Source organism: Acromyrmex echinatior, chromosome 2 (assembly GCF_024713525.1).
Source record: "Acromyrmex echinatior isolate Ae372 chromosome 2, ASM2471352v2, whole genome shotgun sequence".
NCBI lineage: Eukaryota > Metazoa > Arthropoda > Insecta > Hymenoptera > Formicidae > Acromyrmex > Acromyrmex echinatior.
This window is the reverse complement of record NC_141853.1, coordinates 13,450,946-13,465,481: the sequence shown is the minus strand read 5'-3', so window position 1 is coordinate 13,465,481 and position 14,536 is coordinate 13,450,946. Positions and strand designations below refer to the sequence as shown.

At 35.9% G+C, this 14,536-nt stretch overlaps 1 protein-coding gene across 1 annotated transcript; it reads left to right on the top strand.

The window, feature by feature from the left end:
- The first annotated feature begins 4,387 nt into the window (after positions 1-4,387).
- LOC105151898 (forkhead domain 96Ca) lies at positions 4,388-12,288 on the top strand. Its single transcript, XM_087403268.1, has 2 exons — positions 4,388-5,214; positions 10,385-12,288. Exons 1-2 carry the CDS (start codon positions 4,993-4,995, stop codon positions 11,786-11,788), a joined length of 1,626 nt encoding a protein of 541 aa, XP_087259394.1. The 5' UTR covers positions 4,388-4,992; the 3' UTR covers positions 11,789-12,288.
- Positions 12,289-14,536: the final 2,248 nt, after the last annotated feature.

The window sequence follows — 14,536 nt, the reverse complement described above, 5'->3', positions numbered from 1 at the left end:
TATCTCTGAATTTTGATTCAACCAAATGTTCAAATTGCACTGTTAAGTGGAATACCTCAAAAGCATAATTTTGTTATTCTTTCATTATTTCTTTCGTGAAGGGTGCTCCTAATTGAATAAAAGTATTCGGGTTAAAAAGTTTAAAATATCTCTTACGTAATATAATTTAATATTATAAAACATTTCTATTACGTTTTTATATTTACTATTGTGAACTAAACGCGACCTTAGCGTCCTCAAACGGAAATAAATATAATTCTCAGTCTGACAAAATTTTAAATTCTGTCGGTAATCCCTAAATACAATCTTTTTATCACTATATGTTAAAGTAGTAATTGTGAAAATTAAATTTGTCTCCAACAGGTGTCATCAATTTATTTCGAACAGGTATTTATTTATACCAAAATATTTGTATACTTTGTATTAAAATAGTTTTGTAAAAAAAAAAAATGATAAAATTTCAACTCTTGTGAACATAAAGTTTTTTTTATTAAGATATTTTATAAAGCTAAATTTTTTCAACAAGATGATTGTATGGATGGAATTATGCGAACATGTTTGTACTATTACTATTAAAGTTCGAAAGGATTTAAATGTTTCAACTATCATATCATTTGTAAATTTTTGATATATAAAAAAGAAGACAATAATAAATAAAGAAATTGAAAAATAAATTTACAAAAATTAAATTAGATTAAGTTGATCTTTTTGATAAACAATTATTCAGTTCAAATTATATGTATTATATATGTATTTTTGATTCGATTGGTGATATTATGAATGCATTCCGTTTTTATATATGCTGTAAACATCAGTTCATCCTTGTTATCTATTAATATTAAATAAGGACAAATAATGCTTACAAGCGTTGTAAAAAATTTTTAACTCATCACTATATTTTGCATAGTTATTGTACATTTTATTTCGAGGGAATTATTTTCAATTTGTGTGAAGAAACATAATGAAACGCTTAGAAATATGTATAAAATTATAAACATGTACAAAAAAAAGTTAAATATAGTATATATTTCTTATAAAAATAATTTAATATTAATAATTTAATATTAATAATTTTAATACTAATAATAATAATAATAATAATAATAATTTAGCACTGATCATAATTAATCACTTAATTTTAGTATTAAAAGTACTGTTAACAATACTTTTAATACTGAAAATAAATGATTAATTGGTCATCAGTATTAGTATTAAATTTCTATAATTATTATATAAAATGTTAAAAAGAATCATTCAACATTAAAAAATTATTCAACAGTACACACCATATTACTGAGTAAAAAAATCTTATAGCGAATATGTATATGTATAGATCGAAAACTCAACTCTAAAATATAAACAATCTTGTATATAAATATAAACAATTTAGTAACAAAACTGAGTCTTACCATATATAAATGCTGAATGTTTCTTTTATCACCCAGCACTTAAAGTGTACTAAAATTGTTGAAATTTTGTTTTTAAATTATATACAGGGTGTGTTACTAAAATCCGGACAAATTTCAATTTAAACTTTCCGCTATATTTGTCTCCATCAAAAATTGTTGTTGGCATCCGAGAAAGCCTGATGCTTCTAATAAAATCATATTCTCAAAATGACTTGTTGAAATCAAGTGCGGAGTAAAATCGAATCCGAGTAGTACTAACGGAATCAGTAATTAAAAATATTTATCTCCTTCTTGTACTTTAGAAGGAAATAGTATTATATCATGCTAGATTCGCGAAATTAATACGCCATATTTTCAATTTTAGTTTTTTATAGTTATAAAATATGCGGAATTCTTTTTTATTTTTATAAGAAATTATATGAGAACTATAAAAAGTGCTACTTATAAAACTGTCATTATTTTTTAAATATTAATATATTATAGAATGTCGCATGCTGACTTCAGTGATCCCTGCACTTTTAGATATCCGTGATGTTAGTACCACATTCTATCAATGTACCTAATGAAAAGACAAATTACAGTTTCACTAGCATTTATCATATACATAATTTTACAGTTCCTTATATAAAAATAAAAAAAGAGTTTTACTAAAAACTATGTCTTATACTAAAAAATTGAAAAAAATTGCATTCGGAACTCTGTTTAAAAATAATTGTATATAAGAGTATAAATCTCTGCTAAAGAGAAATATCGCTGGAATTATGATCAATTATTATCACTTTTTCTTCAAGTATCGTTTACTGTCTTTTATATAGAATGTATAAAATAAACCATTCAAAATAAACCATTTATTATATGATAGATAGTATGTGTACACATCATAATGAGAAAAAAACTTTAGTAAATATAGGTTGAAAGCTCAACCGTTTGAGATATAAATAAGTCGATTTTTCCTCTTATAGTTATTATAGAAGGGTCAAAAGGGCGATTATCATTTACCTACATTATAGTTCAATTTTTAGATTTTCGACGCTATTTATTATTTTGGTAATTAAATCATCAAATTAAAATTCTCTCAAAATTTTATTTATAAAAAAAGTCCTAATTAATTTATGTTTGCTATAAATTCATAAAAGAAAGATCAAAAAATATCTTTCGTTTGATGTAAAATAACACATGTATATTTATTACCAACTTATTATTAAAGATATTTATTATTTAACTTTGAAAGACGAGTATTATGAAACAGTTATTATTTCAAAAGAATTAAAGTTAATAAAAAACTTATCTTGGCGTGCCATGGCACGACACATCTTAATTATCTATTATATCACGCATTACTTGGAAATGCTTATAGTATATATTTGTTTAATGGAAATAATCAAGAATCATGGCTATGCAGACGTGATACGTTTCTTCCGAAGAATCCAGTTAAAGTATTAGTGTACATTACGCGCAACAAGAATTGCCATTTTGTCGGCGAGGCACGAGGCGTAGCGACACGCCTCTCGCCTGCAAACCTCGAGCGAGAAAAGCGCTTCGATCCGATTGGTTTATCTTCTCCCTCCCCATCTTCTTCACCTGTAAAGTTGGCACGGTCCCCGATCGAGAAAGATTGGGTTAGATCTTGCTAACTAGGAAAAGATCGATCCCGAACTCTCTCTCGATGAACAGTACAATTTTGCTAATGGTACTCAGAAACGCGCGCGGTCAGCACATTAGAGATTTATAGTCGCGCTTACGTGATTGAGCGAGACAAAGATAAAAATGACAGATGTATCTACAATTTTAGATATTGGAATCACGCAAAAATAATTAATAATAATACGTTTATTCACGAGCAACAAAGTTTTTCTCTGCACGTAGCTGTATCCATCGGAAATTAATTTTTGTTCAATTCAACTTGTTCGAATCTTTGCGAGTTATAATTGTTTACATAATTTCAAACGACAATGTCGCATTTTTATTCTGACATATTATACATATACATATATTGGCTGCATTCAATAAAAAATGCTTTGCAATTGTAATTGTTGTAAGATTCTTTAATATTATGGTTTATACTCTTAGATCCAGTGATAGAGGAACTAAGAACCAGATCAATTTATCAAAGAATTTTACAACAGTTGCAATGCTGCTTTTTTATTGAAAATTGCAGCTACTTTTATTTGCGCAATGATATAAAAATTATGTCGTCGTTTTAAGAAGTTATAAATAAGCATAGAGATCTTTATTGATTTCTCTTCCGTAAAATTCAGTCAAATTCTGAATCATTGAGAAATAAAACAAATATGATTTATTTATTATTATATCTGGAGAATATTCTTAATTTTATATTTCACTATTTTTCTTCGCATTTAGATACCTCATACATTTCGTTTGAGAACATTAAGTTAAAAATATATTTACTCCAGAATTCCCAAAGAAAGCTCCAGACAGATCTGTCGGCCAGATTTTCAAACATTTCGCTGTTCGAGAGGATTATACTCGATAAAATTACACTGGTTTCAATCCTTGGAACGAAACGCCACGCCACGCCGTGCCATGAATCGATCCACGCGAAAGACAGAGCTCTCTTTCTCTCTCTTTCTCTCTCTCCTCGTTCGGCTCGTTCTTTTCATTCTGCTGGCTGGCTAATGTACCCGGTGGCGTTCGGGAGTCCTGCAGGGGCTGCAGGGCGTCCAGGGTAGGCAGACGACTGGTGCGGTGGTGTCCGGGCACGAGGGTGATGGGACACACCGCTACCCAGCTGTGGGCGAGGACAGCCACGGTATTCGATCGGATTGGTCGAGACTCGGCTGTTCCTGTTTGTTCGAGGGAGGTGACTTTAAATGGTAACTTTAATGTTCGCGCAAGAGCTCCGCCTCTCGGAATCCGTTCAGAACGGATGGAGGACGCTCTTTTCACGTCCACACACCGTCGGCTGTCCATCCGGAATCGTCGAGGTGGGAGAGCTATCGTATCATTGGATGGAGGTGGTTGCTGGTAGCGCGAGCGAGACCGGTCGAGAAGGTGAGACACAGTGGGCTCCAATCCGGGACATGGTGGAGCCATGGGTTCGTAGGTAGGGGAAGCCCGTTGCGGGGGTGTGGGTATGGATCGGCCGCAGTATCCGCGGAGACGCGATCGTGGGTATTCGGTGTGTTTGGGCGTGCTCGGCGCGAACCGAATACGGATTCGAGTAACCGATTACCGAGTACTTACGAGAGCTCGGTCTGGATCAGCGAACGAGCCTAGCCCGATAACAGCAGTGTTGGTTGGAAATCCTCGAGATTGTGATACAACACCGTGACACAGCGTGGGGTACATCAGGGTCGAACCTCGCTCGCCTCGGCCGGCCGCGGGTCTCCGTGGTTGGGTCCGATGGAAATTTCCGTCTTCGCTCGTGCTACCAAGAGCAGCCTACCTCGTGTTCCTGCCGATTCGCGAGAATACGGAGGATGCTGATGGCGCGCGAGTATCGGCGAACCTCGTGCAAAGTGTCGAGTGTTCACACGTAAGAACGTTTGTTCAAGAAGGAAAGAGTGAAACAGAGACGGTCTTCTTCGCTGGTCCTCGGTATCGTTGATCTTGTCGTTCGTTGATGATGCCGCGACCTTCGCGCGATACCTACGGTGATCAGAAACCACCCTACTCCTACATATCGCTAACGGCGATGGCGATATGGTCGTCGAGGGACAAGATGCTGCCACTCGCCGAGATTTACAAGTTCATCGCCGACCGCTTCCCGTACTACAGGAAGGACACGCGACGATGGCAAAACTCTTTGAGGCACAACTTGTCTTTCAACGATTGCTTCATCAAGGTTAGTCCATCCCATGTCCGATCTTTGAGATTTCGATCGATGTCCGCTTGGAGATGAAACTTGTCAAGTCTTGATCGACTGAACAATATGCTACCGCAAGTAAACAATGCTGTAAACAATTGAGTATTCATCCTTCTTTCTAAAACCCTATCTTCAATAAAATTTTAATTTACTAATTTGCTTCTCTCTAGACTCTCTAGATATATCAGCGAAGCCGACGTCTCATTGTCTCATACTGTCTCATTTTTATCATATTGTCTGTAGCTTTAATGAATCACTTACATGAATCACTTAATATTGCGAAATCGCGGTTGTCGAATGAAGCGTGATGGAATGGATCTTTGATTGACGTGATGTGCGCCTTTTCAACGTGAACGTCCGGAACCCGAGAAGCGACAACGCAACGTGCAAGGTGTTTGGTTGTTGTATTATCGAGCCATCTGTTTCGCACCTGCCAACGTGTGCGATCACCGTCATGGCGCGTTCCATTCTCTCGCGGTTCCTCAAAATTGTGAAAGAACGTCGGTCCCCTTTCGTTTCTTGTTCCTTAATCATCACAGTAGAATCACTTTCAACTTTACATCCCTCCCGTGTTACAGGGTGAAACAAACTTGACCACAATCGCGATGATAGGTATGAAAATATTTTATACTCGGTCACGCATCAAGGAATATTTTATACGAGTTTACATAAAATGTGCAGTTCGAAATTTTTAAAGGGAAATCTTTCAAGTTTAAGTCCGTTTATTTTTCCAAACTTTCTCTGATGTCAGATACATTTAGAAATTCCATGTTCAGATTATATAGAGATTGAGATTAAGAATTTGACCAATCAAAATAAAGTTCATCAAAGTTAATATTGGATTTTTTTCTTTTTTCTGATTGATTTAAATTTAATCTCAATCCCAATCTCTAATCTGATACGGGTGTTACACCTACAATTTTATCATTATAGAGAAAAATGTGTAAATACCAAGAATGATGCAAGATAACTAATCATACAATAATCAATAATATTTCAATGTTTATGTTCTTGTGTATGTTCTTGTTAACACAGTGTACAATAATATGTACGTAATAATAATAGTATACAATAATACGTAAGTTAACTTTGACTCATATATGTATTTCTTGCGTATATCAATGATTCAAGTATGTTTTTATTATAATATTACGATGTTATAATAAACTAATGTAACAAATTACTACACTCAATCTTGATTCTAATTTATTGTATAGTACAATCGATTAAGAATTCAATGCTTGATGAATTTGAAAAATTAGATTTAAAATCTAAACTCCTTAGACTATTGTACTCACAATCAGTTGTAGACATAATTTTTAACTTTTAATTTTGTAATTATTATATAGTTATTTCATAATAAAAGCTTTAGAATTCATTAAAAATGTACTATTATATATTAAACATGTGGAAAAATACAAATACTATACATACAGGGTGTCCCGAAAGATTTGCCAATCGCTTTCGTGTAGATAGAGCGGACTAAACTGAATCGAAAAGTCCTGTACCATTTTGCAATTTTCGCAATAGTTAACAAGATATTAATTAAAATTGTCAAATATTAGTCTTGAATAATTTTTTACTCAAATACTATCAACTTTACAGAAAAGCTGCAAGAGACAAAAATCATTTATTTTCTTTTAGGAATATATCATAGAACTATAAGAATTTTTTCAGAATTTTTTATCAACTTTTTACTGCAACTTCTTATTTTTACAAACGTGAGACAATACGGTATTAAAAAATTCTGAAAAAATTCTGAAAAACTTTACTCAGAACTTTATGAGAAAAAAATTAATGATTAAATTTTATCTCTTGCCAGTTTTTCTATAAAGTTGATAGTATTTGAGTAAAAAATTATTCAAGACCAATATTTGGCAATTTTTAGTAATTAATATCTTGTTAACTATTGCGAAAATTGCAAAATGGTAGAAAATTTTTCGACTCAGTTTAGTCCGCTCTATCTATATAAAAGCGATTGGCAAAAATTTCACTTTCGGGACACCCTGTATATATTTAATTGTTAGATACATTATGTATATCTCTCTAAGTTTTAAACAATTCCGATTCTGAAATTTATTTATTTATCACTGCTTTCTGTTCTGTGTGTACAAAAGTTATCACCTTTTTCAAATACTTGAAAAACTCACACACACAAGCGTCCATTTTAAAATAAAAAAGGGGACGCGCGGGAAGTTCAGTAGAATATTTGGATCCATTCAGATTGGCAAATTTTATCTTATATGAGCCCTTGTTTTATAACGAATAATAATTATCGTCGCTAGAAAGCGTAAAACTATGAGCGGAAACGATGGAAAGCAATAATGTCTCTGCGAGAAATTTTCAAGAAATTTTACGCTGGAAGAAGCAATTGATCATCAATTAATTAAAATCGATATTATTGACATATTAAACAGATTATAATAGTTGACACAGAAAATTCACTTGCTTATTTTTTATAGATTCTTTAATCAATTTTTATGACGTTTACAAAAATAATCGTTTGGATTTATACGAATATTCTCTTGTATAAAGTGATAATAAAATTATATTTTTTCATGTTAAATGAATTTTATTCAGAATATACTTTATTCAGGATATATAGATTTTAATTAAAGGATTAGAATAAAATAGAAATATGGACATTAAAAAGTATGTAAAAAGATGTCCATTTAAATGTCCAGTTTTCTCGATATGAAAAAAACATTTGTTAATAATTAGTCAAATATTAATAATTTATAGATGAAAGAAAGAATTTTCGTTTTAACAACAGATTTAAGAAAATTTAATCTTGATTAAAATGAAGAAATTGTATAAATTTTAAATCTCTGTTCTATCTGCATTCCTTGATTTTTAAACAGCATTTTTAATGTCCTTTTTAAACTAAGGTCTATCTCAGTAAAGATCTAGTAAGTATTGTATTTTACAGAATACACACACGTTATCACGATAACATTACATTATATCGAGTAATAATTTTTTTAAATATTACTATCTACTTTTTTTCTCTCTAGAGATTCTAGATAATCTAGAAATAATAAATGTATTCGTACTCTGGATAGAAAAATTTCAATAATTTAAAAGGTTTAACGATTTAAATGATTTAAGTATCCTACAGTATACGACAGCGTTTTTTCGGTATCATATCATAGAAAGCGCAAAAATATCACTTTTAATAAATAAAAGAAGAAATTCTTTGTTATGCACGATACATGAATTTTTCAAATTTGCTCGAGGATTCGAACGTAATTCTTTCTCTCCCCCGCAAATATAATTTGAAATTCCAGATTGTCGGTAACGATGGAAAGAAACGTAAAGACGCAAAAGACGCGAATTAACGTATGCAGCTCGACTGATCTCGTCTACCTCTCGTCGAGGCGTGGTAACTAATAATAGCGGTGGTAATATATTTCCCTCTGCGAGATCTGTCCGGCAGCGAGTTATGCCTTTCCGATCGAATTAACTCAACCGATCGGCAGATAATCGTTTCGCGTTATTAAATGTAAAACCTGTTCGTTCCTGGCAAGTAATGGCTCTCCTGGCTCTCTACAGCTCATCAATTGCCGCTAAGACCGCGTCTTATATCGGCCATCGTCGAGGAGACGCTAGGCGAGGTGGATGGTGCTTTCCACGCGATCCACCAAGAGGGGAAAAATAGGGGCTACTCACTTCAGTGTGCAATGCGAGCGGTTGTGCTTTACAAGAATCGCGCGCGTAATTGCCTCGGACATCGTTGCCAGCATCTTCTGTCTCGATCGCTCATCGGGATATCAATTAAGGCGCAACTCCACAAATGCGTATTCATCAAAGCGTGGATTCCAAAGTAGCGCAGACCTAGTTTCAGACCGATTATTCCGAGTTTTCCAATCGACGCGACTGAACTTTCCGTTCCTATACAACTTTCGCCAATTCTATAAAGATATAAGGAAATATTATTTCACGTCTTCCGCATCGTGTCCGATACTAGTTTGTCATGATCGTTAAGAATAAAGTTTTTTGTTTATTTGTTCAATGTTTAATTTAATATTACATATTATAGGCTTAGCGCTTTCGTTTTTATATTAGACACATATTTCATTTTTCACATAATAAACTGCAGCTGTCCGACTTGCGACTATAATTCGATTAGGCACAATTTTAGTTAGTTATGATGCACGAGAGGAAGAGTGTGTGTGTCTATATACAGATGCAATATTTTCTATGTATAAAATCTTTGTTTATTTAAAAAGAAAATATTTCTGAAACTTGATAGACCAAAGATAAATCCAATGCAGCGTCAATTTCGTTCGTTTCTCGCTGGAAATATAAAACGGAAAGTTTGTTAAAGCTAAACTGAAACTTAAAATTGACATCGAATCGATACGATATCTACGTCACCTGTTATCTGTCATCTGATGGATACGTATTGTTTATCATCATTCAATAGAATCGAGTTGCAATTTGAATGTCTTGCCAACTTTTCTTGAATTTCTTGCAAAGTTTCTAATATAAATTTTTTAATATAACATTTCTGCTTGAAAAATTAACAATATATTAATTCATTCAATGAAATCAATTTCTCTCTCTCTCTCTCTCTCTCGCTCTCTTTCTTTTTTACAAAAATCTCTTTGGCATGGTTTAAAATTACAACTTTGATAAATCGCGATATCGACGGCTCTATGTTATTATTAACTATTTATTTCAAAATATCTTTGACATAAAAATAGGAGGATTATTTGTGCAGTAGTTATTTCTAGAAAATAGAATTGCTGAAGGTGAGAATTAGGGGCGCACAATCAAGAATAGGAACAGAGAATTTCAACTAATAAAGAAACGATGCACTATGGAATACACAGTTTCTGATGGGTTGAAATTTTTATTCTCTGTTCCTGTTCCTATTCCTATTCCTTGAATTGTGCGCAGCCCCTTATACTCAAATTACTGATCAATATACATCTTTGCTTTATTTCCACGAAATGATATACTTACTCTTACTTGAAATAGTTAAAATAAGTGAGTTAATCGATTCGGACGTAAGTACATTGTCATGAGACTTTGAAAGTTTGATCAGTAACTTCATTGCGTGATGTAATTTTTTTCTCCATAGATCGAGTATCTATATTACACCGTGATTCGATGCAAGTTGATAAATCGGATGACTGAATTTCAGGTACCACGTGGTCCACATCGGCCAGGAAAGGGAGCGTACTGGGCCTTGCATCCCGCCGCATTGTCCATGTTCGAGAACGGTTCGCTCCTCCGCCGACGGAAGCGCTTCAAATTGCACAAACCGGACAAGGAGCTGCTCAAGTCCGAGCTGCAGGCGCTCGCCTCGGCGATGCCGCCGCCGTTACCACCTCCGCCTCCTCCGCCGCCGCCGCCGCCACAACCGCAGCCGCAGCCGCATCCGGAACCGGTCGCGTCGACTGGCGGAATCGTCGACGCGAGCGCATGTCCCGGCAACGGTCTCAGCCTGGCGAATCTTCATCGTCTACGGGATGACCTGCTCCGATGGGAGATACAGGAGAGGCGAATGATGGTCGCGACAGCCTCGAATCACGGTGATTTCACCGGCGCGGCCGGCTTCGGACGATTCGACGGTACCACTGGTTTATCAGCTGGACCAACCGCGCCGGAAGCCGTCACCGCCGGCTATTATTTACTATCACCCGAAGTGAGACAGAGACTCGCGGGTGGTGCTACCGATGGCAGTAACGAGATTTTGAGGACGTACGAGGCCGCTGCGTTGCTCCACTCTGCCGCTTCTTGGAATTTCTCTGGGTTTCCAGCAGTTTCGCCATCGTACGCGGTATCGCAGCTGCCGTATATTCAGCAGACTACCGCCAGTAGACAGACTATCCATCCGACGCGGGAGATACGGGACGAGCGCCGTTTGTCGAGCGACCGCGCTCTGGAGAACGGGATCGCCGCTACTGGTAGAGAAAGCGAGACGATTTTCACGGGTGAGAATACTTACGAGATCACGGGCTACAACCGCGACAAACTCACCGAGGAAGAGCCACTCTCGTCGTCCTCGTCCTCATCCTCATCGTCCAGAATAAATCTCTATCGAAACACCGCCCTGACTACCGCCTCGTCGCCACCGACGTCGCCCACCTCTCCGAATTCGCTCACGTCCAAGTCATCCTATCGCCACTTGTCGCCAATCTCGAGCCTGGCAGTGGAGGTCGAGCGAACTCAGTTGCCCTCCAATCGTGAGGACCAGGTCGTTTTGATCACGAATACGGAGAAGAGGGTTAAGAAACCATTCACTATCGAGAACATCATCGCACCCGACGACAACAACGAGGGTAGTGGCGACGGTGGTGGTAGTGGTGGTGGTGGTGGTGGTGGTGCTGGTGGTGCTGGTGGTGGTAGTGGTGGTAGTGGTGGTGGTAGTGGTAGTGGTAGTGGCGGTGTCGGTGTTGGTGACGAGGAAGCTTCGAGGTTGACCGAGGTTGAGTCGATCGCGAAAAAATCCTCGCTCCTCGTGCCAAGACCGCTCTATGCCGGGTACTCGATGTCGATCGCAACCACGGGTGTTCAGAGGCCGTCTTATGGCACCGCCACTTGAACTCTCTTCATTATCTCGATCAATTCGTTATCGAAGGGATTAGCCGAACGACGCGAGAGTTCATGATGCGTCTAAAGGATGTTCAAAGGCTCAAAGATACCGAGTGTGCTTTCGACACTTCTACCACGTCCCCTGGATATTATGCCGTCTGCATATACATTTCACCTTCATTTGTCTGTTGTATCCTTCGGGAAACTATGCCCAAATCAGAATGCAGCATTCGCGTGTAAGTCACGTACGAAGTAGAAAGTTCCGATTACCGCCGTTAGTAATGTATATGAAGAATTCCGATCAGATTCTGTTAGATAAGCGAAGGTGTAACGTATTTATAAGAACGCGTCCGCGAGAATTGCTATTTACTATTGATATCTTGAAATCTGTATACTATCATATTCAGTAACGCGACGAAATTCAAACGAGATAATCGTGGATGTTTTTTCGAGTTCGATTACGACGCGATCTTTTTTTTTTTTTTCTTTTGTCCAATTCATCGCGAATCGATGCGATGCAGACTGATGCAGATATAGGGAGACATCGTAGATAATCGACGTTAGTTCCTCGTTTTGTAAAGGCCGTTCTCTAATCGAAGGCCTTTGCTTGCTGATATTGGTTTTCGTCTTGTGCGCCGCAGACGAGAGTCGCTTGGTCTCTAACTTACGAAGTAAACTGTTCGCGAGCAGTTAGCTAAAGAATTATTCGTAATTTACGGCTACCGTACGAGAGCGTATAGGTGATCGATTATTGTCAACTGCGATACCCCGAATCGGCGACTTTCGCCTATGTAATTAACTAATTAGACGATCTCTAAACAATTAGGCGCAGACGCGGGCGCGAGCACAGCTATACCGATGTTAAGTTTAGCACACAAAATTAACAATGCAAAGCTAATTTTAAGATTCATATATGTATAAATATGAATTTCAAAGTTGATTTTGCGCTGCGTAACTATTTAATTGAAATATTTTATACAAAAGGAATCAGAAATGCCGATCTTAAATATTAATTAGAAGTTTACGGAACTATTTTCCTCGCGTTTTGGAAATATTTATACAGAAAAAAATTGTGTCATTCATTTTTTTTATAATAAATCAGAGAAACCACGAGCAAATAACAAACATTCATTACTCGTATTTTTATTTATTTATCTGTCTTTTTTGTAAAAATGTAAATATATATTTATAGGTTAATATAACTTATTATAATTACATTTTAAGAAAACCAACCGTTGGTTTAGACAAGTAGATTAAGATTTACATTGTAAATTTTTATAACGTGAAACTTTAAAATATTCTCTCCTCTCTAAATAAAATTCTTTCTATTCTAAAAAAAATCTACATATTTTACTTTCGCGAAATAGACACGGAGATACTTGATTCCTTTTCTATGGAAACTGTTCAATTATATAGCTTCGATATATTAAATCTGCAAAGGTTGGAACTGCATCATTATTCAGATTTCCGTGGAATGCTACTAAGTACGATTCCTTGCGTAATGTACCGTCGACTAAATTATAAGCCTTGCACTCCGTAAAACAAAAGGCTGCTCGTTACGTTCGTGCATTGTCGCATCCATCTATATTCTGTACTCGTACTCGCTCGAGCAAAAATAATTTGTAAATGTAGAAACGATTCGTAGCGAAATAAATTATTGTATATACGTAGAATAACGTGATACATGTAAGTGTTTTTTTTTATTCTTGCCCTTTATGTTCTATCCTTACCATTGACGAGGAATTGCCGATTTGTATCATTCATACTTTAATTAAAGTAAATTTATAAATTTTTACTCTTTTGAATGAATTTTATAAGTATCTGTATATCATCCTCAAAATAATTTTTCTAAGTTACTTACCTATAAGTAATTAATTCACGTATATATTTTTATTGACGTAAAGGCCTTGATTATTGAAATAATAATTTATGTCTTTATATATAATAAAAATATGCATGAATTAATCACTTATGTTAGTGACAGCCCGCTAATATAGACTTTAATTGAATCAACAGCACAGTTTTTTCTCAGTGTATACTATATTAATTTCTTATAAAGACATATATTTTACGCAGGAATCATTAAAATGGAGTTTATTTTAAGAAACTTATATTGTGAGAGGGAAACAAAATTAATTTCTGCCCATCTGTTGCGAATTTAGCAAACTTCTTAAGATCCTTTAGTGTATTTCAGAATTTCTTGTAGCGCCCAACATATCCCAAGCCGTCTAAAAGTAAAAGATTTTTTTCCCTACTGCAAAATGTGATCGTTTCGGCTTGAAATAGTTCAGTTGGAAGTAACATTGTTATATTACTCGTTATATACTTGAAATATGTTACGATACAAGTCATGTTTGGTGGGCGCTCGCCAGGAACACATGGACGGAGAGGCGTGTGTTTGTCAATTAAGTGGAAAAACGTGTTGATTTCACGCATGGCTCGGGATTACGAGCACAATGGAGATTGTTTAAAAGCGCTTTGTTGTCGGGAATGGGAAGCGCGGACCACCATGCCGCGTCGAACCGTGGCCGCGACCCATCCCGACTTTTTTTCTTTAACGTACCGGTTGCCTTTCTGCGCTCTCTTTCCATGGGAGTCCGTGTAGCGTGCGTAATAAAAAGGATTATCCGTAATTTCTGCCTCTAATGGAGACGGGGAAGATTTAATAAGGACTACCTCAGCGAGTCACGCTCGTTGGTGGGTCTCGTTGCGCGTCCTGCGATATATCTAACAATATTATGAGAAGAGAATAGGACAA